General features: G+C 58.0%; 2 protein-coding genes across 3 annotated transcripts in view; both read left to right on the forward strand.

The window, feature by feature from the left end:
* CELSR3 (cadherin EGF LAG seven-pass G-type receptor 3) overlaps positions 1 to 19,211 on the forward strand; it is a 31,379-nt gene extending 12,168 nt beyond the window's left edge. The window contains exons 6-36 of one of the 2 annotated variants that reach the window (XM_063164752.1): positions 379 to 536; positions 723 to 886; positions 1,348 to 1,473; positions 1,629 to 1,798; positions 2,036 to 2,221; positions 2,364 to 2,474; positions 2,737 to 2,905; positions 3,159 to 3,300; positions 3,476 to 3,596; positions 3,899 to 4,082; positions 4,163 to 4,264; positions 4,895 to 4,909; positions 6,434 to 6,528; positions 7,269 to 7,478; positions 7,919 to 8,102; positions 8,561 to 8,710; positions 9,026 to 9,206; positions 9,485 to 9,652; positions 10,058 to 10,184; positions 10,373 to 10,579; positions 10,673 to 10,847; positions 11,369 to 11,481; positions 11,779 to 11,858; positions 12,509 to 12,635; positions 13,266 to 13,379; positions 13,517 to 13,653; positions 13,739 to 13,845; positions 14,471 to 14,644; positions 14,791 to 14,991; positions 15,161 to 16,238; positions 16,927 to 19,211. In XM_063164752.1, the coding sequence (XP_063020822.1) occupies positions 379 to 536; positions 723 to 886; positions 1,348 to 1,473; positions 1,629 to 1,798; positions 2,036 to 2,221; positions 2,364 to 2,474; positions 2,737 to 2,905; positions 3,159 to 3,300; positions 3,476 to 3,596; positions 3,899 to 4,082; positions 4,163 to 4,264; positions 4,895 to 4,909; positions 6,434 to 6,528; positions 7,269 to 7,478; positions 7,919 to 8,102; positions 8,561 to 8,710; positions 9,026 to 9,206; positions 9,485 to 9,652; positions 10,058 to 10,184; positions 10,373 to 10,579; positions 10,673 to 10,847; positions 11,369 to 11,481; positions 11,779 to 11,858; positions 12,509 to 12,635; positions 13,266 to 13,379; positions 13,517 to 13,653; positions 13,739 to 13,845; positions 14,471 to 14,644; positions 14,791 to 14,991; positions 15,161 to 16,238; positions 16,927 to 16,954 (5,304 nt within the window). In that variant the 3' untranslated portion in view covers positions 16,955 to 19,211. The remainder of the gene's footprint in view (positions 1 to 378; positions 537 to 722; positions 887 to 1,347; positions 1,474 to 1,628; positions 1,799 to 2,035; positions 2,222 to 2,363; positions 2,475 to 2,736; positions 2,906 to 3,158; positions 3,301 to 3,475; positions 3,597 to 3,898; positions 4,083 to 4,162; positions 4,265 to 4,894; positions 4,910 to 6,433; positions 6,529 to 7,268; positions 7,479 to 7,918; positions 8,103 to 8,560; positions 8,711 to 9,025; positions 9,207 to 9,484; positions 9,653 to 10,057; positions 10,185 to 10,372; positions 10,580 to 10,672; positions 10,848 to 11,368; positions 11,482 to 11,778; positions 11,859 to 12,508; positions 12,636 to 13,265; positions 13,380 to 13,516; positions 13,654 to 13,738; positions 13,846 to 14,470; positions 14,645 to 14,790; positions 14,992 to 15,160; positions 16,239 to 16,926) is intronic. The other variant, XM_063164753.1, reaches the window with a different exon arrangement.
* Positions 19,212 to 21,635: 2,424 nt separating this feature from the next.
* Positions 21,636 to 26,886, forward strand: SLC26A6 (solute carrier family 26 member 6). The gene is made up of 18 exons (XM_063164754.1): positions 21,636 to 21,722; positions 22,081 to 22,238; positions 22,537 to 22,676; positions 22,770 to 22,880; positions 23,150 to 23,322; positions 23,401 to 23,565; positions 23,693 to 23,845; positions 24,027 to 24,109; positions 24,202 to 24,349; positions 24,457 to 24,570; positions 24,675 to 24,752; positions 24,884 to 24,979; positions 25,102 to 25,208; positions 25,297 to 25,366; positions 25,519 to 25,611; positions 25,717 to 25,821; positions 26,315 to 26,491; positions 26,615 to 26,886. The coding sequence occupies exons 1-18, from the start codon at positions 21,639 to 21,641 to the stop codon at positions 26,732 to 26,734; spliced, it is 2,175 nt and encodes a 724-aa protein (XP_063020824.1). The 5' UTR covers positions 21,636 to 21,638; the 3' UTR covers positions 26,735 to 26,886.
* Positions 26,887 to 27,108: the final 222 nt, after the last annotated feature.

Below are 27,108 nucleotides of genomic sequence, written 5' to 3' on the forward strand. Positions count from 1 at the left end.
CTCTCTCCCCATGAGTGAGCAGTGCTGGCTCTCCTGTTCCCTGCCTCTGTCCCATGGCAGGGGCTCTGGAGAGAAGGTAGAGCAGGTTGTCAGCCCTTGGGGATGGATGCAGGGGAGCAGACAGCTGGGTGCAGGGACAGATTGACACCCAGGACCTCACTTGGAGGCTGCAGGGATGTGCTGCATGCAGTGTCCTTGTGCATGTTCCTCTCTGGGGCTGCTTGCTGGGCTCAGCTGGAGGTTTCCCTCCTGCATTGCTCACACCTCCAGGAGCACAGCTGAGCCTGGGCTACTCAGGCCTTTCCTTGCTGTTGTGTGAACTCTTGGGTGCTGGGGTCTGGGGCCTGTGTGCTGCTGACACCCTTCATTTGCTTTCAGCCCAAGGTCAGCACCCTGGGGGTGGTGCAGGGCCCCTCCAAGGACAAGGTGGCCATCTTGACAATAGATGAATGTGATGCTTCAGTGGCCCTGCAGTTTGGCAGCGAGATTGGAAACTACTCCTGTGCTGCAGAAGGTGTGCAGACCAGCTCGAAGAAGTGAGTTCCTTGGAGCTGCTGTGGTGGGGAGGGGTGGTCCCCTGTGGAGCCAGGCCTTCACATCCAGGACCTTGGCTGTGTGTACCTGTCCCTGAGGAGGTCTGGGGACAGACCTCCTGTGCACTGGGGCGCTCACTGAGGTGAGGTCAGTGTACCCCTTAAAGCCCTGGCCTTCTGATCCTGCAGGTCCCTGGACCTCACAGGTCCCTTGCTCCTTGGAGGGGTCCCCAACCTGCCAGAAAACTTCCCCATCACTCACCGTGACTTTGTGGGGTGCATGAGAGATCTCTTCATCGACAGCAAGCGCATCGACCTGGCCTCCTACATTGCCAACAACGGAACTGCTGCAGGTACAGGTGCCTCTGCTCCTGCCAGCCCTGCCAGGGATGGAATCTGCTTCTCACACAGCACTGCTGCTGGGCTGGAGCAGCATTGTGGCACCACAGCTGGAGTTGAGCAGATTCTCACTGGAGAACAAGGCCTTCAGGTCCCCTTAAATGATCCAATGCCTACCTCAGCTAACATTCTGGGAGTGTCCCCTGATCCCAAGTGCAGAGTCTGTTGAGCTGGCTGATCTGGGAGATGCCAGATCATCAGTCCAGCTCTACGGTATCTTTGTTCTGGCATAAGGAGCACCAACAGCCTTAACCCTTATCCCTGAGCAGGCAGGGTCTGTGTGGAGACACTGAGCAGCAGGGCTTGCCCCTCTGACAGCCTGGGGAAGGGCCAGCAGGCAGTGGTGCCTTTCCTTTTGGCTGGGGAGAGGTGGTGAGCTGGTTGAGGCTGATACAGGTGGCTTTGATACCTCCAGGTTGTCATGCCAAGCACACGTTCTGCGATTCCAACCCCTGCAAGAACGGTGGCACCTGCTCTGTCAGCTGGGGGACCTACTCCTGCCTCTGTCCTGTTGGCTTTGGGGGCAAGGACTGTCGCCATGGTGAGTGAGGGGGCACTGCTGGGCATGGGCAGGGTGGGGTGCAAGTGGAGGCAGAGTGATGGATCCACATGAGATGAACCAATTCTGCTGTCCCTGCATCTAGTGTTCCCTGTGAAGTGCCCTTCCCTTCTCCTCACCTCCACTTTCCTTTCCAGCCATGCACCATGCCCACTATTTTCAGGGCAACAGTGTCCTGACCTGGGACTTCAAGGCAGACGTGAAGATCTCGGTGCCGTGGTACCTGGGGCTGGCGTTCCGGACGCGCCAGCAGGACGGGGTTCTGCTGCAGGCCCACGCGGGCCAGTACACCACCCTGCTCTGCCAGGTATGGCCACAGCCTCAGCCACAGCACCACGGGCCAGCCTCTGCTGCTGTCTGCCCCAGGAGGGCATGGGGACCCTGTTCTCCCTGATGGCTGCTTCCCAAGCAGAGGGTGGCTGAGGGGAGAGGCATTTAGCAGGGATGGATTTCCCTCCCCATGCTCTGATGGAGGGTAGGCTGGAAGCAGCCAGGGTTGATGAGGTCTTTGCTCACTGCTGGCATTGCTGCTCCCTTTGTGCAGCTGGCTGGGGGCCTGCTCTCCTTCATGGTGAGCAGGGGCTCAGGGCGCAGCACCAGCCTGCTCCTGGACCAGCTGCAGCTCAGTGATGGGAAGTGGCACGACCTCCAGCTGGAGCTGCGGGACGTCCACAGCGGGCGCGACTCGCGCTACGTCATCACCCTCACCCTGGACTTTGGGCTCTACCAGGTGGGTGCTGCTCAGGACCCTGGCACCAGGGCAGGAGCTGTGGGGGATGCTTGGCAAACACAGGCAGAGCTGTGCCTCTGCACCCCCTGGGAGGGCTGGGCCAGGGCTGGTGCCCATTGCCTCGTGTTGCTCCCTTCTGCAGGACACGGTGGTTGTGGGAAATGAACTGCATGGCCTGAAGGTGAAACACCTGCATGTGGGGGGAGTCCTGGGCTCTGGCGAGGTGCAGAATGGGCTGAGGGGCTGCATACAGGTGAGTCCATTGCTCTGAGCCTTCCCTTTTCAGCAGGTCTGTTTTGTGGAGAGTTGGAAACGCAAGTCTGGCAACTGCTGCCAGCATCCATGGTGCTGCTGTCACTGTCCCTCTGGGCATTCAAGGCTCTGAGGTGCCATGGGGTAGTGTTAAATAGGGAGGATGGCGAGTGGCTGCTGCTGGGGGTTTTGTGGAAGGCAGGAGAGCGGGAGCCTGGTGTGTCTGCCCTGGCCTCACTGTGAGTTTGTCACCTGCACTGCAGGGTGTGCGCCTGGGTGACAGCGTCACCGGGATCGTGCTGCCCAAGCCCAACCATGCCCTGCGGGTGGAGGCTGGCTGCAGTGTCCCGAGCCCCTGTGACTCCAACCCCTGCCCAGCCAACAGTGTCTGCAAGGATGAGTGGCAGAGCTACTCCTGTGTCTGCCAGCCAGGTAGGACCTGCAGCACCCTGCTACTCCTCTGCTCTTTGTGCCCATTCATCTTCTCCTCTGCCCCTGTGACTCCCTCCTGGCCTGTGACCGCTCTCCTGTCCATGCCTTGGGCAAGTCACACCCCTGTCAGACACTCATCAGTTTTTCTGGAGGGCAGAATCCCTCCTGAGCCCCCTGAATTCACTCCTTGGTACTCCAGCACCTCTCAGGCAGAGGGTATTTGCTTACCTGGTGGTGTCTGTCCCCACCTCAGGGTACTACGGAGGGGACTGTGTGGACGTGTGTCACCTGAACCCCTGCAAGAACAAGTCGGTGTGTCGCCGCAAGCCTGGCTCGCGCCTGGGCTACGTCTGCGAGTGCAGTGAGAACTTCTTTGGGCAGTACTGCGAGCACAGGTGAGATACAGGGCAGGACCGTGGCCTTTGGGCCTGGCTCCATGCTGGCCTCTCATCCTGGATGTGTAACCAGGGGCTTCTCAGTGCCACCTTCCTCCTTGGAGCTGCTGACTGGTGGCAGAACAAGGCCTGGGGAATTTGGTGGTTGTAATATCAAAGATATTTCTCTCCCTAGGATAGACCAGCAGTGTCCAAAGGGCTGGTGGGGAAACCCCACCTGTGGGCCCTGTAACTGTGATGTGAACAAAGGCTTTGATCCCGACTGCAATAAAACCAACGGGCAGTGCCACTGCAAGGTGAGGGGCAGCTGTGCCAATGGGGACATGGACCATGGCTTCTCTGAAACCCTGCTTGTTCTTGATGCTGTTCCTTGTCCCCCAACAAAGGCCTGGCAGTTGCCCAGGTCCTACTTTGTGTGCCCATATCTGGGTTGGATCCCTGCTCAGTTCCTCTGTACAGCCTTCTTAGACCAGCATGGTGTTGATGGGGGCAGTGGGGTGCTTGGAAATCAGGAATGCCTTGACCTTCTCTGGCTCCAGGGGTTCCCCAGCCTGCTGTCCTATTGGACACTCTGATGACTGTCCCCATATCCTCGCAGGACTTCCACTACCGGCCCAGGGGCAGTGACACGTGCCTGCCCTGTGACTGCTACCCCGTGGGCTCCACCTCGCGCTCCTGTGACAGGGAGAGCGGCCGCTGCCACTGCCGGCCCGGCGTCATCGGCCGCCAGTGCAACAGCTGTGACAGCCCCTTCGCCGAGGTGACACCCAGCGGCTGCCAGGGTGAGCGTGGGCACTGTGGGCAGCTGCTGCCAGGGGCTGGGTGTCAGTGGGCTGGCCCTGTGACCTGTGTGTCCCCACAGTGCTCTACGATGGCTGCCCCAAAAGCCTCAAGGCAGGTGTGTGGTGGCCCCAGACCAAGTTTGGCTTCTCGGCTGCAGTGCTGTGTCCCAAAGGCTCCTTGGGTGAGTGGGGATGTGATGGAGAGGAGGGGGGACAGCCTGGCTATCCTGTAGCAGCCCTGGCAATATCACTCTGTTCTTGCACTACCCCAGTCCCGTTCAGCTGGGCTGGAAGTTTGGGAGAAGGAAGTTGGAAGAGAAAATGTCACAGCCTGAGGAAGAGCAGAGAGCAGAGGGTGCTGGCCATAGCACTGGGGTGGGGTAAAAGCTATGGGGTGTAAGACCCATCACCCAGCCATGGAGCTGTGCTGTTCCCTCAGTCTTGGTGCCTATCTTCTTCCTGCTGCTCTTTGGGCTCACCAGGCTCAAGGCTGAGGTCAGGCCTGGCACAGCACCCTCAGTGCCTTGCTGTGGCTCCACCAGCCCCACCTCCATGTGCCCTGCAGGGGAAGCAGGACACAGTGTGCTGTCAGGTGAATGTTGGGTAGGAGTCAGCATCCTGAGCTGGAGGAGGCCAAGCTGTCCTCAGTGACAGAAAAGGTGTCAGCAGGGTGTCTGGGAGTGCAGGGCAGTGCAAGCCCCAGGGGACAATACCAGCCCTGTCCTTCCCCAGCCCTTCGCCCCTGGAGGAGGCAGGTTTGGCTCCTAACTGTTGTCGCTTCTCTCCCCGGTTCTCTCGCCCTCCGTGCACAGGCTTGAGGGGTGCAGGTAAGGTTGTTCCCATCTCCTTCCCCCTGTGCTCTAAGGGCTGCACCACATGGCTTTCCCTCCCTGCTCCCTGCCTGGCATCCTGCACACCCCTGCACTTTCCCTGCTGCTTCTGGAGCTGCCCAGGGTCCTCCCAACGCTTTGCCTGGTCTCACTGCTCCTCCATGGTGTTCCCTGCTCCCAGCTCACTAACCACACAAGCCCAGCTGCAGCTGCATGCAGCCCTTGCCACCCTGTGTGCCTGGCCTGCAGTGTTGGCTCTGGCAGGTCTGTGCTCTCCTCCCTGGCTGGGATGGATGGATGCTGGCTCTCCTGGATGGCGCTCGCTTGCTTAGCCTGGGAGGGGAAGGAGCTGATGCTGAGGCCAGGGAGGAATGGCTGTGGGGTGGAGGAAGGAGAAACTACCTGAGTGGGGAGTGGTAGGATGGGAGCAGAGCTGATGGGCAGGCACAGCACAAGGTCCTGTTCCTTCTGCCTGGCTGGCAGGAGAAGGCACAGGGACCTGGGGGTCTGATCCTGCCTAGATCTGAGTCAGTCTCTGTTCTGTGCAAGGGGAATGCCATCAGCATGGAGACTTCTTGTTCTTACTGCTTCCTGCTGCAATGGCACTGGTCCCTGTGCTTCTGCAGCTGGGAGAAGGGTGGCTGGGAGGACTGCTAGGAGCTGGAGGTGGTGGAGGGGGTACACTTGTCCCTGGGGCTTTTCTGAACAGCAGCTGGAGTCTGCTCTAAGCTTCCTCTCCCGGCCCTCCCCTGCTACCCTCTCGCAGCCATGGGCACCTGGTGAGCTCCTGTGCCCTGATGCTGTCCCCAGGAGGCTCCACAGCCCTGCTGGGTACACTGAGGTTGCCTGGTTTCTTTTGCTCACAGTGTTTGTGGTGACATACCCAGCTGAGAACACTTTTCTCCGTGTTGGCTTTAGCAGCATTTTTGGTGGTGGTTACCATCTCATCCCATTCAGTTTTGGAAACTCCCTTGCTGTACACAAATGCTTGGGCTCCAGCCTGAGGGGCTGTCACTGGATACTGGCCCCACACTGCTGGATCCTCCACACTGGGGTGCACCATCGCACTCCTCCATCCCCCTTGGCTGAAGGGGCTCCTCTCAGGGGCTGGTTTTCCAACCCAGCAGCAGGGCTGTTGTTCTCTGGAGTGGCTTTGCCATGTAGAGAAAGCAGGACCTCAGCAGGCATTGCAGGCTGTCAGCTGGGGGATGCCTAGAGCTGCTTGGGCTTTCATAACTTGGGGTCAGATGTGCCTAAGGACACAGTCATGTCCCCTTGGGCTTTTCCAGCCTGGGTCCTGCCAAGTCCATCCTTTTTGCACTCCTGTGTGATGGCACCTTGCTGAGGTTTCACAAATCAAGAGCAGAATGGTTTGCACTGGTGCAGAGCAGGATGATGGCCCTGGGGTGTTACAGGCCCTTCCCGTTGCTTGTCAGTGCCACTCTTTGGGATTAGCTGGTGCAGAGGATCAGCCATGTCTCCTGTGCTGAATTTCCAACAAGCCCTTCCTCCTTGTTTTAGGTGCAGCCATCAGACACTGTGATGAGGAGAAGGGCTGGCTGGAGCCAGATCTCTTCAACTGCACTTCACCTGCCTTCAAGGAGCTGTCCGTGCTGGTAATCCTCTCAGCTCTGCAGCCCTGACAGAGCAGGAGCCCTCTGAACAAGGGCTCACAGCCACAATTCAAAGCACTCAGCTCTCCAGGGGTGCCTGGGGTATGAGAGGGCCTTGCCACAGTGCTCAGTCCCTTTCTTTCTCACCTCCTTCCCCAAATCCCTCCTGTGGGAGCAGTGGTCTGAGCTTAAGTTCATATGCTTCATTTAATCTGTGTACCCCTTAGAAATTACTTGGTCCTGCCAGAGTATTGAGGGGAATATAAATAATCCTGAGCAGGGCTGAGTGGTTTGAAGCTGGTGGGATGTCTGCTCCATGAGACCTCTGTAGCCCCTCAATTTTGTCAGGGACAAATCCCTTTGAAATATCCAGGCAAGTGTATTTAGCACTTACATGTCATCTAGGCTGAATGTCATCATGTCATCTAGGCTGAATTGAAACTGAAGCCAGGAGAGTTTCCAGGGGAGTATTGCCAGGGCCTTGCTCTGCCCTTTCATCTGCTTGGCCTCTGTTGTGTTACTGCACTAACTGCACTGGGTTAGCCAGGCCAGTGCAGACCCTGGTGTGTTGCTGGAGGCTGGTTTTCTGCCAGATGTTCTCCTTGTGCTAGAGACCACCACTGTGAGTGTCCATGGCTTCTGCCGTGGCTTCAGAAATAATCTCTGTGTCCAGCAGGGCCTGCAGCATCCCTGGTGAGGAACCTGCTGCATTGTTTAACCCTCTCTTTTCTCCCTACTGACAGCTGGAGGGCTTGGAGAGGAACAAGACCGAGCTCAACACGATTGAAGCCAAGAAGCTGGCGCACCGCCTGCGGGCTGTCACAGACCACATGGAGCACTACTTTGGCAACGACGTGCACATCGCCTTCCGCCTGCTGTCCCGCCTCATGGCCTTCGAGAGCCGCCAGCGCGGCTTCGGCCTCACCGCCACGCAGGACGCACACTTCAACGAGGTCAGTGCTGCCCACGCCACAGGGCCTTCTCTGCTGCTGCTCTGAGCAGCCCCCCTGTGATTCTGAGGGGATTGAGGGTGTGGTGGGACCCCGTGAGGAGCTCTGGGCTCTCGGTTCGCACCAGCAGTGTGGGAAGCAAGGCCTGCATGGTCAGGGCTGGAGCAAAGAGTGGTTGAGAAGAGGCAGAGAGCTGGGTTTGCTCAGCCTGGGAAGGCAAGGGAACGTCTTACTGCTGCTGGCAGGTCCCTCATGGCAAGGGTGCAGGAAAGGTATCTCTGCAGGGCATTGGTTGATGAGAATTGAGGGGGGAGCCCATTATAGTACGAAATCCCTCTCTTCCCAGAGCCCTTGTGCAGAGAGCACAGTGCTGCAGTCTGGGGGTGGTCAGGAGAGGCCCAAAGGCCACGCTCACCCTCTGTCCTCGTGTCTCTCCCATTCAGAACCTGCTGCGTGCAGGCAGCTCTGTGCTGGCCCCCGAGAACCGGGAGCACTGGGCCATGCTGCCCCACGGGGAGCACGGCAGCGCCAGCCTCATGGAACAGCTGCACGACTACTCGGGCACGCTGGCCAGCAACATGAAACTCACCTACCTCAACCCCGTCGGTGTTGTCACCCCCAACATCAGTGAGTAGGAGCTGCCTGGGGTGCAGGGACACTCCTCCATCACAGCTTGTTCCCTTCTCATCTCACTGCACCCCAGGGAGTGTGCTGGTAATGTTCTTGATGGCTCTCTCTAGCATGGGGAGGCATTTGTGAGAGATGTCCTGGTCCCATCCCTGCCTGGACTAGCTGACCTCCAAGAGCTAGCAGAGCTCAGAGTGTGCTGCCTTGCTCACAGTTACTTTCCAGGGTCTAGTGAAAAAGCACCTGGCCTTGGTGGCAGGAGTAGCATGCCCTATGGCAGAGCAAGGACCTGGGCTGGGAAGGAGCACTGTGGGTAGTGAGATTTAGTGTCATGCCCAAACAGAGGTCATAGCCCCAACTCCCTTGGCCATGGACTTGAATCCTGGGGTGCTCTGGAGCACAGTTGGTATCCAGATGTCCACCCTTGAGCTGACTTTCACTGCCTTGCTCCTCCGCAGTGCTGAGCATCGACCGCATGGAGAACCACTCCCACATCCGCCGGCGCTATCCCCGCTACCACAGCAGCCTCTTCAGGGGCCAGCCCGCCTGGGACCCCCACACACACGTGGTGCTGCCACTGTCCGTGCTGAGCCCTCCAAAAGCTGAAGGTGAGCACAAGAGCATCACTCAAGGAACAGCATGGGTGGGTACAGCTGGCCAGAAAGATGTAGAATCATAAGAAGATTTGGGTTGAAATGACCTTTAAAAGCCATTTAGTTTGCATGTACCCTACTGAGACATGTCTCTGTCAGAGGTCTGAGAGCCAGCCTCGAGATCCTGAGCTTTACACGTGTTCACCACATCCCAAAGGCTCCTGATGGCCTTGCAGATTGTCTTCAGAGCAGCATGTGTTGGTTATATGTGTGTGTGTGCTTTTGTGTGTGTGTGTGTGTGTGTTCTCACCACCCCTCTGTGTGCCCCAGCTGTGCCCACAGCAGTGCCCACGCTGGCTGGGGCTGAAGGGAATTACTCTGTGGAGAACTCCTCGCCGAGGCAGGCGCTGCCAGAGCCCGAGCCCACCCTCACCGTGGTGATCCTCATCATGTACCGCACCCTCGGGGGGCTGCTGCCTGCACGCTACCAGGTGGATCGCCGCAGCGTCAGGTACATCCTCCTCCCCTTCCTCCCCTGTGCCCCACAAGCACCAGGGCACAGGGGCTGGCTGGACTCTGTTCTGTTCCCTCTGGCACTTGCCAAGTCTGTCTGCAATGGCGAGGGTTTGATTCCCAGCCATGGTGCTGCTCTGTGCCACCTTTCTCAGCCCCATGTTGTATTCTGAGCAATTCCTTCTGAGATGTCAGAGCTGGACACCTGAGAAGTCTCTGGGCGTCTGTAGCTGCCACATAGTGATAGTGATGGTAGAGCTCTGTTGCTCCTTGCAGGCTCCCCAAGAATCCTGTGATGAATTCCCCCATTGTGAGTGTGTCTGTGTTCAGCAATCACACCTTCCTGCAAGGACCCCTGGACACCCCTCTTGTGCTGGAATTTTACCTGCTGGAGACAGCAAACAGGAGCAAACCTCTCTGTGTCCAGTGGAACCACTCCAACCTGTGAGTTGAGCATGACTGGGCTGCTCTCTCTGAGCTGCTTTCCCCACATACCTCCTCGTTCCCCAAGTTTCCCTGAGCAGCACTGGGATGGGGGGGAGGGTTCCATCCTCTCCCATAGGATTTGTTTCTTTTGGGAGGGCACAGCAGGGTCAAAATCATTTAGTTTGGAAAAGACCTTTAAGATCATTGAGTCCAACCATTAACCCAGCACTGCCAAGTCCACCACTGATCCATTTCCCTCAGTGTCAAGTCCACGCTCTGGCTCCCATTTTTCCACTTAAGGAGAGCAGTTGTATCTGCTGGCAGAAGAACCTTGTCAGTCACCCCTCTTCTCTGTGGTTCCTGCCCCCACACACATTTGTGTGTCTTCTCTCCTAAGTGCACTCTGCTTTTTGGTGGCTGCAGGACCAACCCCTCTGGCTTCTGGACAGCCAGGGACTGCGAGCTCGTGTACCGAAACACCACCCACGTCCACTGCCAGTGCTCCCAGTTTGGCACCTTTGGGGTTTTGATGGACAGCTCCCACCGAGAGGTAACCTCAGCCTGTGGGACTGTGGTGATGGTGGGGACTGCTAGCAGCTGGGTCCCAGAACAGGCAGAAAATGTTCTGGGCGCAGGCAAAAAATTCCGTGTGGGACACAAACCCAGTTTGAGAGTTCTGCAAGCTTCCTGTGTTTGCCCCTAACCCTGCTCTTTGCCTTTGGTTCTCTGTTGCTGCAGCAACTGGAAGGTGATCTGGAGACATTGGCAATTGTCACCTATTCCTTGGTGTCTCTCTCCTTGGTGTCTCTGCTGCTGACCTTCTCCTTTCTGACCTGCCTCAAAGGCCTCAAGTCCAACACACGTGGCATCCACTCCAACATATCTGTCACTCTCTTCTTCTCTGAGCTGCTCTTTCTCCTGGGTATCAACCGCACTGAGAACCAGGTCTGTGGGCTGAACACACTGGGGGTGAGGTGTGGACGATGCCATTAGCCTTGGCACAGTGGGACCATCTCTAAGTCACTCTTCTCTCCCCAGTTTCTCTGCACTGTGATTGCCATCCTCCTCCACTGCTTCTTCCTCTCCACCTTCGCCTGGCTCTTCGTCCAGGGCCTCCACATCTACCGCATGCAGACAGAAGCGCGCAACGTCAACTTTGGGGCCATGCGCTTCTACTACGCCATCGGCTGGGGCGTGCCTGCCATCATCACTGGTAGGAGCTGCTGGTGCTGGAGCCATGCCCAAACCAGCCCTGCTGCTTCTCAGCAGTCCCTGACCACCTGGTGCTGCCCAGCTCATCTAGGGTGGACAGCTGAGAGTGGGCTTGCCATGGTCAGCAGTGCTGGCAGCAAGCAGTGCTGTGGTGGTCAGGGACCATGTATCAAGGACTGTCATCTTGCGTCCTGAGGAGAAATAATTTGTCAGCACCTCTTCTCAGGTCTTCTAGTTAAAGTCTCTTGGTTTCCCAAGCCTGCATACTTGGGTGACCTGTTGCTGGCAGTGAATGCTCCTGCACTGGGCTGTGTCAGGGACATCTGAGGAAAAGGAAATAAAGTCCCCATTGTTGAGTCTCACAGTCCTGACTCCCTCCCCCTGTGGTGGGGAAGCCTATGCACATGGCAAGGAGCAGGGAGAAAGCTCCTTCACTTCTGACAGTCCTGGCATGGGATTGACATGGTTTGGACAAGTCTAAGGCTGCTGGGTGTGGACTTGAGCTCTCCCTTCCTCCTGCAGGGCTGGCCGTTGGCCTGGATCCTGAGGGCTACGGGAACCCCGACTTCTGCTGGATTTCCATTCATGATAAGCTGGTCTGGAGCTTTGCAGGCCCCATTACTGTCGTCATTGTGGTAAAACCCTGTCCTGTTTCACCCACAACCCTCTCCTGCCTCCCTTCTCTGCACCATGGGCACTTACCCCTCCTTGGCTGCCCACTGCCTGTCCCATTCTCTGTGTCCCTCTCCCTCAGTTAGAGGCCCTCTTTTTGTCCCTCCTCAACTCTAGCCAAACCTGGGGGAGGCCACATCTCGGGCATGTAGGGAAAGGAGGGGATGTTTGCAGGGCCTGGCAAGCCTGGAGTCTGCAGTGGGGAGGTCAGGTCAGAGCCAGCCCTTGGCACAGCTTCTAATCAGTGCCAACACTTTCAGATGAATGGGATCATGTTCCTGCTTGTGGCCAAGATGTCCTGTTCCCCAGGCCAAAAGGAGACCAAGAAGAAATCGGTTCTGTGAGTATTAGTGGCCAAACTCCCAGCAGAGCTCTGGCAGCTAGTGGATTTTAGCATTTTTAGTGACCATCCTCCTTCTACCATCAAAGGGCCCTTCTGTGCATCAGTGTCAGCCTTGCAGCCACTCTCCTCTCTCCTCTCTCCTCTCCCACACCTGCCAGCCACATTAACCCTTCCTAAACTTTATCCTTTCTAGTTCCTATGTCCCTACTATGTTCACACTCACCTCCCAGCTGGTCCCCTTTCACCACCTGCCCTCACAGCCACCTCTTGTGTCTGCTTGGGTTCAGCACTCAGCCCTTGTCAGCTATGAGCACCTGTTTCTACCTCTCCTACATGCTCCTGAGAACTTTCCCCACTCCCTCTGAGCCAGCCCTGGAGCATGGCTGAGCTCTCTGTGGCTCAAAATGACCTGTGTCATTTTGGCCCCTGTGTTTGCCATGTGTGATCCAGAAGGGAAGGCCTGGCAGTCAGGGGAAGCTGGGCCACTGTGCAGGGATGTGCCTGCAGTGCTGGGCACAGCAGGGAGGTCTCTGCAGGAGCTTTCCCCTCTGGATCTCAGGGAGCACTAGCCTGTAGCTTAACAGTTCGCACTAACCTCTCGGTGTGTGTCTATGTCCCTGTCTGTCTGTCTGTCTCTCTCTCTCCAGCATGACGTTACGGAGCTCCTTTGTTCTGCTTCTAGTTATTAGCACTACCTGGCTCTTTGGCCTCTTGGCTGTCAACAACAGTGTCCTGGCTTTCCACTACTTCTACACTGTCCTCTGCAGCCTCCAGGTAACTGCCCAGCCTCCGCTGGGGAGGGCAAGGGTCAGCCCAGTGGAGCATCCCTGTGGTCCCCACAGCTATCTGTGGAGAATGGGTGCACTGTGCTGAGCTCCCAACATCTCACTGAGCTCCTTGTCCCTTCTGCTGCCACCTTTGTGGCACTGAGGGACTCCTGCCACTCCTTGCTGCTGTGCCTGTGGTGAGCAGCCACACGGAGCAGGAGGTGGCTGCAAGGCGTTTGGTTCAGAGGTAACATCCAAGGGATGGCAAGTGCCATCTGGAGGGAAGGTGCCTCCAGGTCCTGAGAGGACAGAGTAAGAGAATGTGATGGAGGTGTTGGACACTCAAAATATGATCCATGGCAGCACCCTGCCAACCTTCTCCCACCACTGGAGCTGATGTTGCTGCAGGGGACCCTGCCATTTGCTTCTTGGCCACTGTCAGACAGGTGGACACCCCACCTGTTCCTCCCTCATCCATGGCCACTATGGGTGTTAGCTCTCATTGGTATTTGGGGTTTTTGGTGCATCCCAGTCCGGTGACCTGGGAGGAGCCAGGGGAGGAACGTGCTGCTGGCACTGTGGGCAAGCAGATCAGCTGGCAGTGAGGGGCTGTCTCTCATGGCATCTCTCTCCACAGGGCCTGGCAGTGCTGGTCCTGTTCTGTGTCCTGAACGAGGAGGTGAGGGAGGCATGGCAGCTGGCCTGCCTCAGCAAGAAGGGGCAGAGCGAGGAGGCCACGAGGGGCACCCAGGTGGGTGAGAGCAGAGCAGCCCAGGGGGCTGGGCTCAGGCTGCACATCTGGGACAGGAGCTGACAGGGATATCCCCACTTTCCCTGGGCTGCCGTGGCAGCTCCTTAACAGGGCATGTGCCCTCTCCCTCCTCCCAGGGCCCCAATGCCTACAACAACACAGCACTGTTTGAGGAGAGCGGGCTCATCCGCATCACCCTGGGGGCCTCCACAGTGTCCTCGGTGAGCAGCGTGCGCTCTGCCCGCACCCACTCCAGCCAGAGAGCTTACCTCAGGTAGGGAGCAGCCAGGGGGCCAGCAGTGCCTGGGCAGAGCCACAGGCTCCTGCCACTGTGACAGTTTGAGCCTCCTCTCTTTCAGAGACAACGTGGCAGCGCGTCAGGGCTCAGCCCTGGATCACAGCCTGTTGGCTCACGCCGGCCCCACGGACATCGACATGGCAATGTTCCACCGTGATGCTGGGGGAGGTAAGGCTCAGCCCTGTTCCTGAGCTGGGGGAGTTCTTCCTGGTGCAGGCTCTGGGTGTGTGGTTACATCTTGTACCCCATGTTCAGCTGCAACTTCCAAATACGTGGGAGATGGCGGGAAAGGCAGCCATTGTGTCATTTAGCACAGCCTCCTCCTGGACAGATGGCAAAGGGCATAGCCAGTCCCCAAGGGAGTAGAAATGGGGGAGGCAACAGAGGGGACATGGGCTACTGTGGGATCTCTGGGGACACTGGGCTCTGCAGTACAGCACAGACATTTGACTCACTGGAGCTAGACCAGCTGGGGCTGGGGTGTGGGATAGGGAAGCAAAGGGTAAGGAATGTGGGTTTACTCAGCCTGGAAGAGGAGGCAGAGAGGATCTTAGTGCTGTTTGCAGCTGCCTTACAGGAAGGTGCAGTGAGATGGACCTGGGCTCTTCTCACAGGTACCTGGTGATAGGGCTGAGGGAGCTGGCACAGGCTGCTGCTGAGGGAGGGGCAGCAAAGGGCAGGGGCAACTCATGAGTGTGGTCAGCCTGGGGTGGTTCTGCCTTCCTGGTGCTCTCAGCAGGAACCTCTCCCACCTTCATTCCAAATGTCTCCCCAACACACCATGTTCCTCCAGACCAGGACTCAGACTCGGACAGTGACCTGTCTCTGGATGAGGAGCGCAGCCTCTCCATCCCATCCTCGGAGAGCGAGGAGAACGTTCGCCTGCGGGGCCGCTTCCAGCGCCAGCTCAAGCGGGCGGCGCACAGCGAGCGCCTCCTCACCAACCCTGCCAACAACACTCCCAAAGGCAAGGCTGGGGCTCTGGCAGGGAAAAGAATGAGCTCAGCTCCCTAGGGGGGTCAGGCCATGCATGTCTTGTGATGGCTCAATTACTGCTCATGGAAATATTCCCTCCCTCTTCTCTGGGGCCTGATTTGCTGTGTCCTTCATCAGATGTGGATGGCAATGACCTCATGTCGTATTGGCCAGCGCTGGGCGAGTGCGAGGTTCACCCCTGCTCCCTGCAGAAGTGGGGCTCCGAGCGGAAGCTGGGGTTTGACATCAATAAGGATGCAGCCAACAATAATCAGCCAGACCTGGCTTTGACCAGTGGGGATGAGAACTCCCTCACCCAGACCCAGCGGCAGAGAAAAGGTAAAAATCTGGAGCGAGTGGGCAAGGGTGGCCTTGCCTGTCTCAGGCTGACATGACACTGAAAGCTCAGAATCAGATCTGTGTGGTCTTGCCCTTGGGGAGGTGTCTCCCTGGTTTTCCTGCTCTTCTTGCTGTTGTGCAAATATTTGACTTCTTTTGTCTGGTGCAGGGATTTTGAAGAACCGCCTCCAGTACCCCCCAACTCTCCAGGGCTTGCCATCCGTTGGCAGGATGACCAACGAGCTGACGTGGTACAAGACGTCCACGCTGGGTCACAGGGCTGTCCCCGCTGCCTCCTATGGCAGGATCTACTCTGGGGCTGGCAGTCTGTCCCAGCCAGCCAGCCGATACTCGTCCCGGGAGCAGCTTGACATGCTGATGAGGAGACAGATGTCCCGGGAGCAGCTGAGCAGGCACAACTCAGGAGAGTGCCTGGAAGCCGTGCCCAGTCGGCATGGGTCCAGAGAGGAGCTGGACACTATCCCCAGCAGGCATGGATCTACTGAACACCTGGAAAGTATCCCAAGCAGACATGCATCCAGGGAGAACTTGGATCTACTTGCTGCTAGGCCCAGTCAGAGAGATCATGGGAACACACTGCCCCGGAGGCAGGGCTCCAGAGACTGCCTTGACACTTTACCCTGCAGATTTGGGTCAAGAGAGCAGCTAGACTGTGGACCAGTGAGAGAAGTCTCTAGAGAGTGGCTAAACACATTGCCAAGTAGGCAAGTGTCCAGAGACCAAATAGACATGTTGCCAAGTCGGGATACTTCTCGAGAGCAATTGGATTTGCTTTCTAGAAAACAGCCTTCAAGGGATCTGCTAGCATCAGCTAGACAAGCTTCAAGGGAGCAGCTGGACTTTTTGTCCAGAAGATCCAATTCCAGAGAGCCTCTGGACACAGTGCCTAGCAGGCAGCCCTCGCAGGACAACCTGGGCAGTCTGTCTCGGAGGCAGCTGTCCAGGGAGAGCCTGGAACCGCTGTCAAGGAGACAGCATTCTAGGGAGAACCTGGAGGCCATTCCCAGCAGACATCCTTCCACTGAACAGTTAGATATCCTTTCTTCCATCCTTGCTTCTTTTAACTCCTCCGTGCTGTCCTCAGTGCAATCCTCCAGCACACCTTCAGGCCCCCAGACCACCGCCACCCCCTCTGCCATGCAGACCTCGACGCCCTCTGCAGTGTGTCCCTCTACACCTCATTCTGCCACCTCCCACAGCATCTCAGAGCTGTCACCAGACTCAGAGTAAGTGGTTTCCTTCCTTCCTCAGCCAGGTCTTGTTCAGCTGATCTTGTGCATTGTCCACCTGCTTGGCTTCTTCCCAGAGGTGTTTAGTTTGGAGGGAGAGGGCTGTGGAAGGGGGAGCTCCCTGGGTGAGTGGCAGGTGTCTCCTGGACTGAATAGTGACTGGGCAGGGAGAAGCCTCAGGTGAGACAGCTCCAGATGCTTGTTGAGCAGCACAAGCAGAAGCCTCTGTGTATGTGAGTGTCCTCTCTGCCCAAGAGATGATGGCCCTTGCTTGTGGCCTGAGGGTAATCAGGGAGGATGCTCAGTGCAGCTAGACTGGCCTCCTGGCTGATCCCTTGGTCAGTGCTGGCTCTAAGTCCCATAGATGTATGCAAGGGCCAGGCTGGCTGGAGAGGAGGGAGCCCAAGTCCTAGGGAAGCCCTGCCTTCCCCAGCCACATTTCTCTCCAGGCACTCTGTTTTAGCATGTCACATTTTCCCTCTAGCTGTGCTTCCTGCTGGTACTGCTCCCACCCCAGCCCTTCCCTCTTTCCCTCTTCCCTTATCTCAGAGACTCAGAGACAGTTCTTCCTGCCCTGACACAGGAGAGGTTTTCTGCCCTGTCCCCATCTGGCATAGTGGGGAAAGGGTGCTGGAGCCCAGGAGAGATGCCATAGTTTAACACTGTTTTTCTTTCCTCTGAGAAGAATAATGAGAAACGATGGCCATTCCTGAGGGGCCGGAGATGGATCACAACAGAGATGGAAGAAGCAGGACTCTTCACCAGGCACTGCCAGCTGAGGTTTGGTATCCCCATGGAGCAGGGGCCAGAACTGGTGGTTGTCAGAGGCCCAAAACCAACCCTGCTTTCCCCTGCCCTGTGGGCTCAGGGGCCAGCAGCCCACACCACCCACTGCCAGGAGCCTCCAGGCTCTCACTGCCACCGTGCTCTCCATCACCTGCCTGGTGTGACAGGTAGTACTGGGCGAGGGTGGCATCTCCAACCCCCTGGGGCCAAGGTCTTTCTCTGCGAGCTGTTTGTGTGTGGGGTGTGCCTGTGTGTGTGTGAAGGGTGGGCAGTGGCAGGGGGACAGAAATGGAGCCTAGGATGTGGGGGCAGGGAGGGTTTTCTATCCTTTTGTATCTTTGTAATCAGAGAGAAGAGAAATTTCTATGGTTATTTTTACGGATGGTCTGTTCCCAGGACCTGGAGCATTTGTTTCACCAACAGCCCCTTGCCAGTTTCCCTGGGGCTACGAGAATCCCAGTGGACTGAAGAGACAGTGCCAGGCAGTCCTTAAGGCTTTGCTGGCAGTGCTTTGTCCATTCCCCCTGCAGGGGCCCTGCTGCCCCCCTGCCCTCCCACTGCAGCTCCAAACTCTGTCTCTGCCTGCCTGGTGTCCCTGAGCCCCTGCAGCCAGGCCTCCCTCTGCCCTGCCATGGCACCACCTTGGGGCTGTCTGTGAGCTGGGGCTGTGCCAGCGAGAGCACGGGTGAGTGGGGCAGCAAATTCAGCACTGGGAACCTGCTGGGGAGGAGCCAAGCTCTGCTGTGCAGTCCTGTCCCAGGGTGGTCCCACCCTCATCACTGCTGGTTTCCTCAGCTCAGCAAGTGAGCACCGGGCTTTTACCCACTGGGTGTTGTGCTCTTTAACCTGCATGTTACAGAACAAACCTCTGTTGGTTTGTGGCTCTGGTAAAGGAGCTGGATGACCCTTGCCCTGCTGAGGAGCAGGCTTGGCTTTTCCCAGAGCCAGTCCTCACTCTGCAGAGGACTAACATCCACAGGAGCATGATGTGGCTCCAGTTTTAGGGTCCAGCATTGCCCCCAGAAGTTGTATCTAGCTGGTTCCCTGGGGGCTCTGTGTACGCCTGCTCTCCCCTGGGTAGCAAAGGACCACAGCTCAGAGTGGCCTGAATTTTGGGAGATGGAGATAAGCAGCACTTTGCCTCCTCTGGAAATTCAGGCTACCCAGATGGTTTCTCTGCTCAGCCTGGGGCCTGACCCCTGACTGTGCTGTGAGATGGCACTCTGTGCCTACCTCAGCCTCAGGCCGGGACATTTGGCTCAGCATGTTCCCTTTTTCACCCCCAGGTGAAAAAGGCACAGCAGGGCCAGCATGTTCCCTTTTTCACCTGCCAGGTGCTCTCAGGGCTGCATGGCCATGTGCTCTTTACTGCCTTACTACCACACTGCCATGGCATCTTACTGTAGCCCAGCCCACCATGTTTACAGGAGAGGACCCATGCTGCTGTCCTCATGCCTCTAGGGAGGCCACGTCCTCTGGGCTGCCTCCCCGAGTCAGTGGGGAGAGTATGGAGGGAACAGAAGGGCTGGTGACTGGGGGTGCCCTGGGTCCCCAGCACAGCCCTGATGAGGCAGGCTCACTGTCATCCTTCTCCCAGGGATGAGGAGAGAAAGGCCTGCTGACATGTTTACATGCCATTTGGGACCAGTGTGCAGAGGGAAAGCCTGCTGGCCCCACCTGCTGGGACAGCCAGGCACCTCCACGCTGCCCATCTTTGCCTTTGGAAACAAGCTCGTTTACAAGTTTCTCTCCAGAGTCCTGGGATCCTGTCCCTGCTGCACTGTAGGGCCCATGTTTCTGCCAAGTTGGGCACAGGGCTCTTTATGCTGCTGCCAAATGGAGAGCAAGTGTCAAGTGCCAAAAAGAAGAGAGCAGCAGAGAGGGTGGCCATCCCTGCAGGGCTGGTGGCCATCCCTGCGGAGCTGGGCCACTCAAGAAGCAGAAATCTGCTTCTTGCAGACCAGCCTGCAGCTTGGTCCCTGATTGTAGTGCTGTGACCTGGGCTCTGGGGAGCATCCTCCTTGAGTTTGGATTTTTTCCTTTGGGGGATTTGGTTGGGTTTTGTTTCCTCTCTGTGTCCTGACTCTGTGGGCAGGGAGGGGGAAGATGCCCACACCCCCTTTTGGCTGTGTAAAAGTGTATCATGGAAGCGCCAGATTTGGAAATAAAAGTCTATAAAATGGTGCTGGCCTCTGTGCTGTCTCTCCCTCTGCTGGGGATTCATGGCTGGGGCTGTGGATGCAGCACCTGGGCTCGAGCTGCTGTTGGCAGGGGGCTTGGGCAGGAGCTCACAGACGGTTCCTGAGCTGCCTGGGAGTCACTGTGCCCCGAGGCAAGGTGACACTGGGATGGGGACTCGAGGTGAGGTGGTTGGACTGGGCTGTGTACAGGCTGTTCACCCAGAGGGGGGATTGGCTGTGGTGCTGTGCAGTGGCTCCAGGCCTGGCTGGCAGGGCTGCAGTGCCACAGTGGCTGTGGTGAGCTGTGGGGCTCGTGCCTGGCAGCTGCCAGCACCCCCAGCCTGACCAGGCTAAGGGAAGAAGATCCATTTTCCAAAGGCTGCGTGACCTCAGCAGGGTCAAGCAAGGAGAAGGAAGTGTGGGGAGAGAAGGCTGAACGTGATCCTGGTGCCCTGTGTCCTCCCCTCCTGCTGAAGAGGAAATAACAGGTGAGCAAAGGGCAGCATTGATCCACAGCGCCCTGAGCAAGGGTCACCATCTATTGTCATCCCTTTGTCCCCTAGGGGCTGTCACCTGAGCCGCTGGGAGGGAGTGGAGGGCAGCCTTCAGGAGCTGTGCTGGCAGTGCCAGGAGCTGTGGTCCTGCCCTGCAGCCCTGCCAGAGGCTGGCTGGGGGGTGAGGGCCAGGGAGAGCCATTGGGGGGCTGGAATGGAGATGGGGGCACAGGCAGAGTGACCAGCCTGAGGTGCACGTGGGGCACTGGAGGCTGGAGTGAGGGAAGGAATGGCATGGAAGGGGACAGGGAGCACTGATAAAGAGGCAATAAATGGCACAGGGTGTTATCTGCTTGGGAGCAGGAGCCCTGTGATAGCCTCTCATGTGCTGGGGGAGTGAATAAATGATGGGGAGTAGATAAACGAGGAGACAGCAGTCGTGTGTGGGTGCCTGTGTTGGACATGCCTTTACCTGACCACTGATGGGCAGGAGGGTGGACAGGGAGGGCCAGGGATGGCTTGAGGGAAGAGGCTCAGCCTCACTGAAAACTGTGGGACTTGGGTTGAGAGAGAGCCAAGGTGGCCACAGGCTGTCCCCACAAGGCACCAGGGATAGAGACAAGTTGCTCCAACTCCAGAGATTGTGGTCCTGGATGTCACCGCTCCTGCTGCTTCTCATCCCCATCCCACCACGCAGGGGACCCAGGATTCTCTAATGCCTGGCCCTGCCCACTGCCTTCACATCACACCTTGCTACCAGTCAGAAATCTGAGCCTGGATTTCCGCAGCCGTGTCCCCATGGGCCTGGGCCAAATGTGACTCAGAAATTCCCTGCAGCCAATTCTACATTGTGATAGAGCCCAGGGAGGTGTGATGGGTGCAGTGGGACTATAGCGCCCGCGGGGGACCTTTGGAACAAGATAACAGCTGGGTCTGTGCAAATTGTGTGAGACCAGGGTAGTCCACAGAGCACAGCACACCTTGTTCCAGCAGGTAAGCAAGGGTCTGGGGAAAGTACCCTGGATGCCATGGCCAGAGGCTCTGGGTAACCCTTCTTGTCCTGGTCACAGCTCCTGCTCCAGGGCATGGGCTGGGGAGCAGACATCCATGGGAGCCATGGGGGCACAGCAGTGCTCTGGGGAGGCAGCTCTTGGCAGGAGGTTGGCACTAGGTCGTGCCCAGGGGCAAGAAGCCCCCTGCCTTACTCGTGACATGGGTGGTCAGGCATGGCAGCATCCTGGATGTAGCTGGAGACCAGGAGCTGGGACTGTGGTGGACAGTCCCCAGAATGGGATGGCTCTGGGCACAGTGGTACCAGTGCTGGGTCTGGCATAGCTGGGGAACCCAGCACACCAGGGCACCAAGGGGGGCATAGTGGGTGCTGTGCATCCATGGGGCTGGGAAGCAGGGTGGCTTCCTGGCAGGGCAGGAGGAAGGGCAGGAGGCAAGGAACAACGTCTCAAAGATCACTGTCTGGTTTTAATAAATAGGAGGAAGCTGAGTACACACCTGGTGGCTCCTGACCAAGCTGAGCACAGCAGGTAGGAGGGCTGGGGGTAACACAGGGGCTCAGGCTGGCACAGCCCAAGTACTCAGGGAGGGGATTGTGGGTCCAGCTGGAAGTGGATGAGCACCTTAAGACTGATCAGGCCACCAGCTGGGTGGGCCTGGAATGATGGTGCAGCCCTCAGAGTGAGCCCTGAACAAGAACAAGCTGTAGATTTGTACAGGGGTTCCTCAGACCCACCATCCCAGCCCTGGGAAGGGTGAGACCTCAGCCCAGCCCGGCCCCTCTGCTCACAGGCTCATCCTGCCCTGCACTGCAGGGGTCAAGGGAGGGCACTCTTGGAGGGATGGTGAGCCGTGACATTTGCCGGGTTTCACATTCCTGCTTCCCTCATGTGTAAAGGGACAAAGTCTGCAGATGGGGCTGTGGGATGGATGGGGCTCTGCCCAGCAGCTGTGCTGGCCCACTGCCCTGCCTTGCTGCAGTTCACGGAGGGGAAGGTGTTGGCACCGAGGTGGGTCCTGCGTGGGCAGGTGGAGAGGGAGCCCCCCGAGGCAGCTCTGCTGGCAGACCCCCCCCCGTGCATTTCAGTGGGGTGGATGGGGCTGCTCTGGGGCAGGAGTGGGCAGCACTGATTGCCAAAGCCTTCCCTGCCCACCCGCTGACTGCCTACTGCTCTCCATTGTGAGGCAGTGCTGCTGCTTCAGGACTCCCAAAACTCAGCTGGTGCCTATCCTCAGGGCCATTCCTGCCCCCCTGGTCGGCAGGTGGGATGGTTCCATGGGCGAGGGGAGCTGGAGGAGGGGCCTCAGGGTGGGTGGGATGCCCCTGAGAGTGGGAATGCAGCTGAGCTGTCCCTTGTGTCCTTGCAGTGGACTGGCATTCTGGAGAGCCAGGTGGGCATGGCAGCGGAGATGGCCCTGAGCCACCGAGGGCCCCACAAGGTGCTGAATGAGGCTGAACTCGAGGAGGTGGCTCACAGGAAACCTCCCCCCAGGCCCTCTCTGCGTGGCTATCTCCGCAAGACCAGGTAAGACCATGTGGCCAGTGGGATGTGCCTGGACCTTGCCCCACACAGTGTGGGCCCCACCTTGCCCTATTCTGCCCCCAGCCCTGCCTAGACAGGGAGCTGCAGACCTGGGGGTTCATTTCCCTATGCCCAGACACCCATGTGCCCACTCTGTCCTCCTGCCTGGAGGGACACCATCGTGCACTGGATGCAGCTGATGGTCCCACATTGCTTCCCATGGGGCCTCATCCACCCTCACTGATGTCCCCAAGCCCCCTGCAGTTGTGCTCAAGTTCAGCTCCTGCTGTCTCCCCACCAGGTGCTCGGGCTCTGCTGCCAAGTCCCTGCTGTTCCGCTTCCTGCCCTTCCTGCGCTGGCTGCCCCGCTACCCCATCAAGGACTGGCTCCTGGGGGACATTGTCTCGGGCTTCAGTGTGGGCATCATGCACCTGCCCCAGGGTGAGTGGTGCCATGCCCAGGCTGCCAGGGGCCCCCCACAGCTGGGGTGCTCAGGGGTTGGCCGTTGGTGACGTCTCCCTTCTCCACCTTTAGGGCTTGCCTATGCGCTGCTGGCTGGGCTGCCCCCGGTTACGGGGCTCTACTCCTCCTTCTACCCCGTCTTCCTCTACTTCTTCTTTGGAACGTCAAGGCACAACTCCGTGGGTGAGCTGAGGGACCATGTGCTTGCACAGCAATGGTGGGCAGGGAGCAAGGATGTCCATGGCACTGCATTACCACATCAGCAGCTGGGGGAACCCTTCCTGCCTTTACGTTGCTCCACCAAGAAGGGGGGTGGCCAAGCCAGAGCCAAAGTACAGTGTGTGTGCTTTGAGCCTGGCCTAAGGAGAGAGGAGCTGACCCCTTAAGAGATCCTCTCAGAGAGATCCTGGTGCCCACCTTGGGCTCCCTGCCCATACTCTACCTGTTCTCAGGTCCCTTTGCTGTAATCTCTGTCATGATTGGGAGCTTGACAGAGTCCCTGATGCCCAGTGAGGACTTCATGATATCTATCAATGGCAGCAATACAACGATCGATGAGGAACGGCGCGATGCTGCCAGGGTGGAGCTGGTGGCCACCATCACTGTCCTGACGGGTATCTTCCAGGTAAGGTGGTCCCAGCCTAGTCTAGCAGAGAGCAGGAGACCGTAACCTGTGGGTAATTTCTGCCATCTATTCTTCCAGGTGGCCCTGGGCCTCCTGCAGTTTGGATTTGTGGTGACCTACCTCTCAGACCCGCTGGTGCGTGGCTACACCACCGCTGCCTCTGTGCACGTTCTTGTGTCCCAGCTCAAAAATGTTTTTGGAATCTCCCAAGGCGAGGCCTCAGGGCCACTCTCGCTGTTTGTGGTGAGTGGCGGCTTGCTGGCACACAAGGACCGCTGGTGCTCACCTGTGGGGCACATAGAGGCCTCCAAAAACCTGCTGGGGAGACATCTGCTTTCCTGAGCACATTCCCTCCTCCTGTGTTCTCTAGACCATCATCGATCTCTGCAAGAAGCTGCCAGGCACCAATGTGGGCACCCTGGTGACTGCCATCATTGCCATTGTGGCCATCTTGATTGTGAAGGAGCTCAACCACAAGTTTGCTGCCAAATTGCCCATGCCCATCCCCATCGAGCTTATCACGGTACCCAGAGCTGCCCCGGCCTCCTGTGGGGACACAGCCAGGAATTCCTGCTGTATCCCTGCTGTCCCCTTCAGGGTGGGGAGTGGTGGGATTGGGTTCCTTGGCAGCTCCAGGGCATGTGTTCCTCCACCACAGTCCCTGTGCAGGAAGACCCTGCCTCACTCCAGTCATTCTCCCCCAGATCATCGTTTCCACTGGCATCTCCTATGGGGTCAACCTGAAAGAAAAGTTTGGCATCTCCGTGGTGGGCAACATCCCCAGTGGGTGAGCGGGGCCTGAGGGTGCAGGGGGCTGTGCCAGGGCACCATGCTGCCCACAGCACCCCTGTTTGAGCCCCATCTCTCTCTTGAATGTAGGTTGAAGCCACCTGTGGTCCCTAACATGAGCTACTTTGGGCAGGTGGCAGGAAATGCCTTTGCCATTGCTGTGGTAGGCTATGCCATCTGCATCTCCCTGGGCAAAATCTTTGCCCTGAAACATGGCTACAAAGTGGACAGCAACCAGGTGATGCTCTGAGGCACAGGGCCCCCACCCTGGGTGAAAGCTAATCTTGCCCTTCGTGCAGGTAGATGAAAGCATGGTGCTGCCCTGCCACTGCTCTGTCCCTGCAGGAGCTGATTGCACTGGGTCTCTGCAACTTCTTAGGAGGATTCTTCCAGTGTTTTGCCATCAGCTGCTCCATGTCGAGGAGCCTGGTACAGGAGAGCACAGGGGGCAACAGCCAGGTGGGTCTGGGCAGTGCTGCCCCCTCTCTGGGGCTGAACCAGGGGCAGGCAGCACAGCTAGCAGTGGGGGCTCACCCCTTGCCTCCTGCTCTCCTTCTGCACAGGTAGCTGGTGTCATCGCATCCCTGGTCATCCTGGTGACCATTCTGAAGATTGGAGAGCTCTTCAGGGACCTACCCAAGGTACATCTAGTCCCACAGCCCCAGTGTCACATCTCTCACCTGTGCCTGTCCCATGCAATGGTGATATGGTAGGGGAACGGGAAAGAGATTTGCCCTCAGCTTCCTCACAGCTGCAGAAATTTCTCTCCTAGGCCATCTTAGCTGCCATCATCATTGCCAACCTCAAGGGCATGTTCAAGCAGTTCAAGGACTTATGCACTCTCTGGAAGTCCAACAAGGTGGACCTGGTAAGGTGCTGGCCAGCCCGAGGGCTGTTCTCTTGTTCCTGGAGAGGATTTCTCCACCCTCCCTGAGGCTTGTGGGTGCCAGTGGAGAGGCTGTGCTGCAGCTGACTGTGTCCCCTCTCCAGCTGGTCTGGGTTGTGACATTCATAGCCACCCTCCTGCTGAACCTGGACATCGGCCTGGCGGCCTCAGTGGCATTTGGGCTGCTCACGGTCATCTTCCGTACCCAGCTGTGAGTACCCCGGGGCTGGGGCCTGTGCCACGTCCCAAGGGCAGGAGGAGCCTGTGCTGACCTCAGCCCCTTGCTCTCCTCCCTGCAGCCCCCACTACTCCATCCTGGGGCGCATCTCCGACACCGACGTCTACAGGGATGTGGTGGAATACGAGATGGTAACAGCACAAGCGGTGGGGGAAGAGCTGCCTGCACTGGGGGGCAGCTCAAAGCTCACTGGAAAAAGGGGCTGGGGGCATTTTGGTGGGGGGAAGGGGAGGGGAACAGGTGGCTCCATCCTTGGGGTAGCACCCTCCCCATCTGCCCCCAGGCTCAGGAGGTCCCTGGCGTGAAGATCTTCCGCTCTTCCTCCACCATCTATTTTGCCAATGTGGAGCTGTACGCCGAGGCCCTGAAGAAAAAGGTAGGAGAGTCACCAGCTCAGAGTGCTTCCTCTGTCTCCTGCCTGCCTGCCAGCAGCAGGGTGGCGTTGGGGCAGCTGGGGACACAGGGCCACACTGCTTTGCAGAGCGGCATTGATGTGGACCGCCTGATTGAGAAGAAGAAGAAGGCCCTCAAGAAGCTGAAGAAACAGCAGAAGAAACTGGAGAAGGAAAAGGCAAAGAGGAAAAAGGTGCCTCCACTGCTCCAGTGACATCCTGCACCTCTTCCTTCCCCAGCTCTGACACTTCTGTCAGTGCACTGGTGTGGCCTGGTGGCCCACATGATTCCCAGTTCAGTTTAGGGCCAATGAGTGAGAAAGGCCTGGGACTGAACTGAGTCACACCCCCCAAGGTTGGTAGGAAAGCTGGGCTGTTAATGATTATGTGTTGGAGCTGCCAAGTCATTAACCTTTTGCTAGTTAATCAGAATTAAGAGCAAGGACAAAGGCTGGCCTGGTGCCAGATAATGAGCCTGGCTCTACAGAGTGGTGCTGGGGAGAGGGGTGGATTTTGATACATCTGAAAGGAGCCCAAAAGTCGGTGAAGATGTGAAAGGGGCAGCCACTCCTGGGGCCACCCACTGCCTGTGCCCTCATGCAGCCAAAGAGCCTCACCAAGGTGAGCCCGGGGGAGCACTGCCATGACCAGGGTGCTGCTGACACCGGGTCTCCTTCCCTTCCCCAGCATGCAGAGGATGGTCCAGGCGTGTCAGTGATTGAGTTGAGTTCAGAAGAGAGCGGTGCACCCTCAGAGCCCACCCTGCAGAGCCTAGGGCTGCCCAAGCCCAACTTCCACGCTGTCATCTTGGATTTCAGCCCCATCAACTTCGTGGACACTGTCGCCATCAAGATCCTGAAGAATGTAAGGGGCTGGGGAGCAGGCAGGACAGCAGCCTCACTGATGGTGTCTCTGGGGCCCTGTGGGGTGCCCCAATGGCTGCTGCCCATTCCTCTTCCTGGGTAAAATGTTTGTTCCCATTTGCAGATCTTCAGGGATTTCCATGAGATAGAAGTGGATGTCTTCGTTGCCAGCTGCTCGGGTGAGGGGGATCTGCAGAGTCATGAGCCCTGGCTGGGCATGGCCACCCCTTTGGCACACAGCTGATAGCCTGGGGGGTCCCCCCATGGTGCTCCCACCCCCAGGGTTTCCTCAGAGGATGGGTCCTGCAGGTTGTCCCATGGTGGTGACCCTGGTGTCCCCCAAAACACAGGAGGTGGGAGGAGGCTGCTCTGGGTGGGTGACGGGGGCTCAGCTGGGTGCTTATTCCTCCACACAGTATCTGTCCTGGCCCAGCTGGAGCGGGGCAACTTCTTCAGTTCAGCCATCACCAAGCACTCCTTCTTCCCCTCTGTGCATGATGCCGTGGCGCACATCAGCAGGGAGCGGCCCCAGGCCTCGGTGAGTACCCAGCCTTGCTGTCCCAGCATGGCGATGGAGAGGGCAGCCACACCAACCCCTCCCTCTCTGCCCCCTCAGGT

This window comes from Melospiza melodia, chromosome 10, assembly GCF_035770615.1.
Source record: "Melospiza melodia melodia isolate bMelMel2 chromosome 10, bMelMel2.pri, whole genome shotgun sequence".
NCBI classification, from domain to species: domain Eukaryota; kingdom Metazoa; phylum Chordata; class Aves; order Passeriformes; family Passerellidae; genus Melospiza; species Melospiza melodia.

What these genes read in the sequence shown, in the direction of transcription:
- SLC26A6 (XM_063164754.1), top strand. Translation starts at nt 21,639, where the DNA reads ATGGATGGGGCTCTGCCCAGCAGCTGTGCTGGCCCACTGCCCTGCCTT. An exon ending in GTCATCTTCCGTACCCAGCT is followed by an intron (nt 25,209 to 25,296) that starts GTGAGTACCCCG and finishes TCCTCCCTGCAG; the next exon opens with CCCCCACTACTCCATCCTGG. An exon ending in CCGAGGCCCTGAAGAAAAAG is followed by an intron (nt 25,612 to 25,716) that starts GTAGGAGAGTCA and finishes ACTGCTTTGCAG; the next exon opens with AGCGGCATTGATGTGGACCG.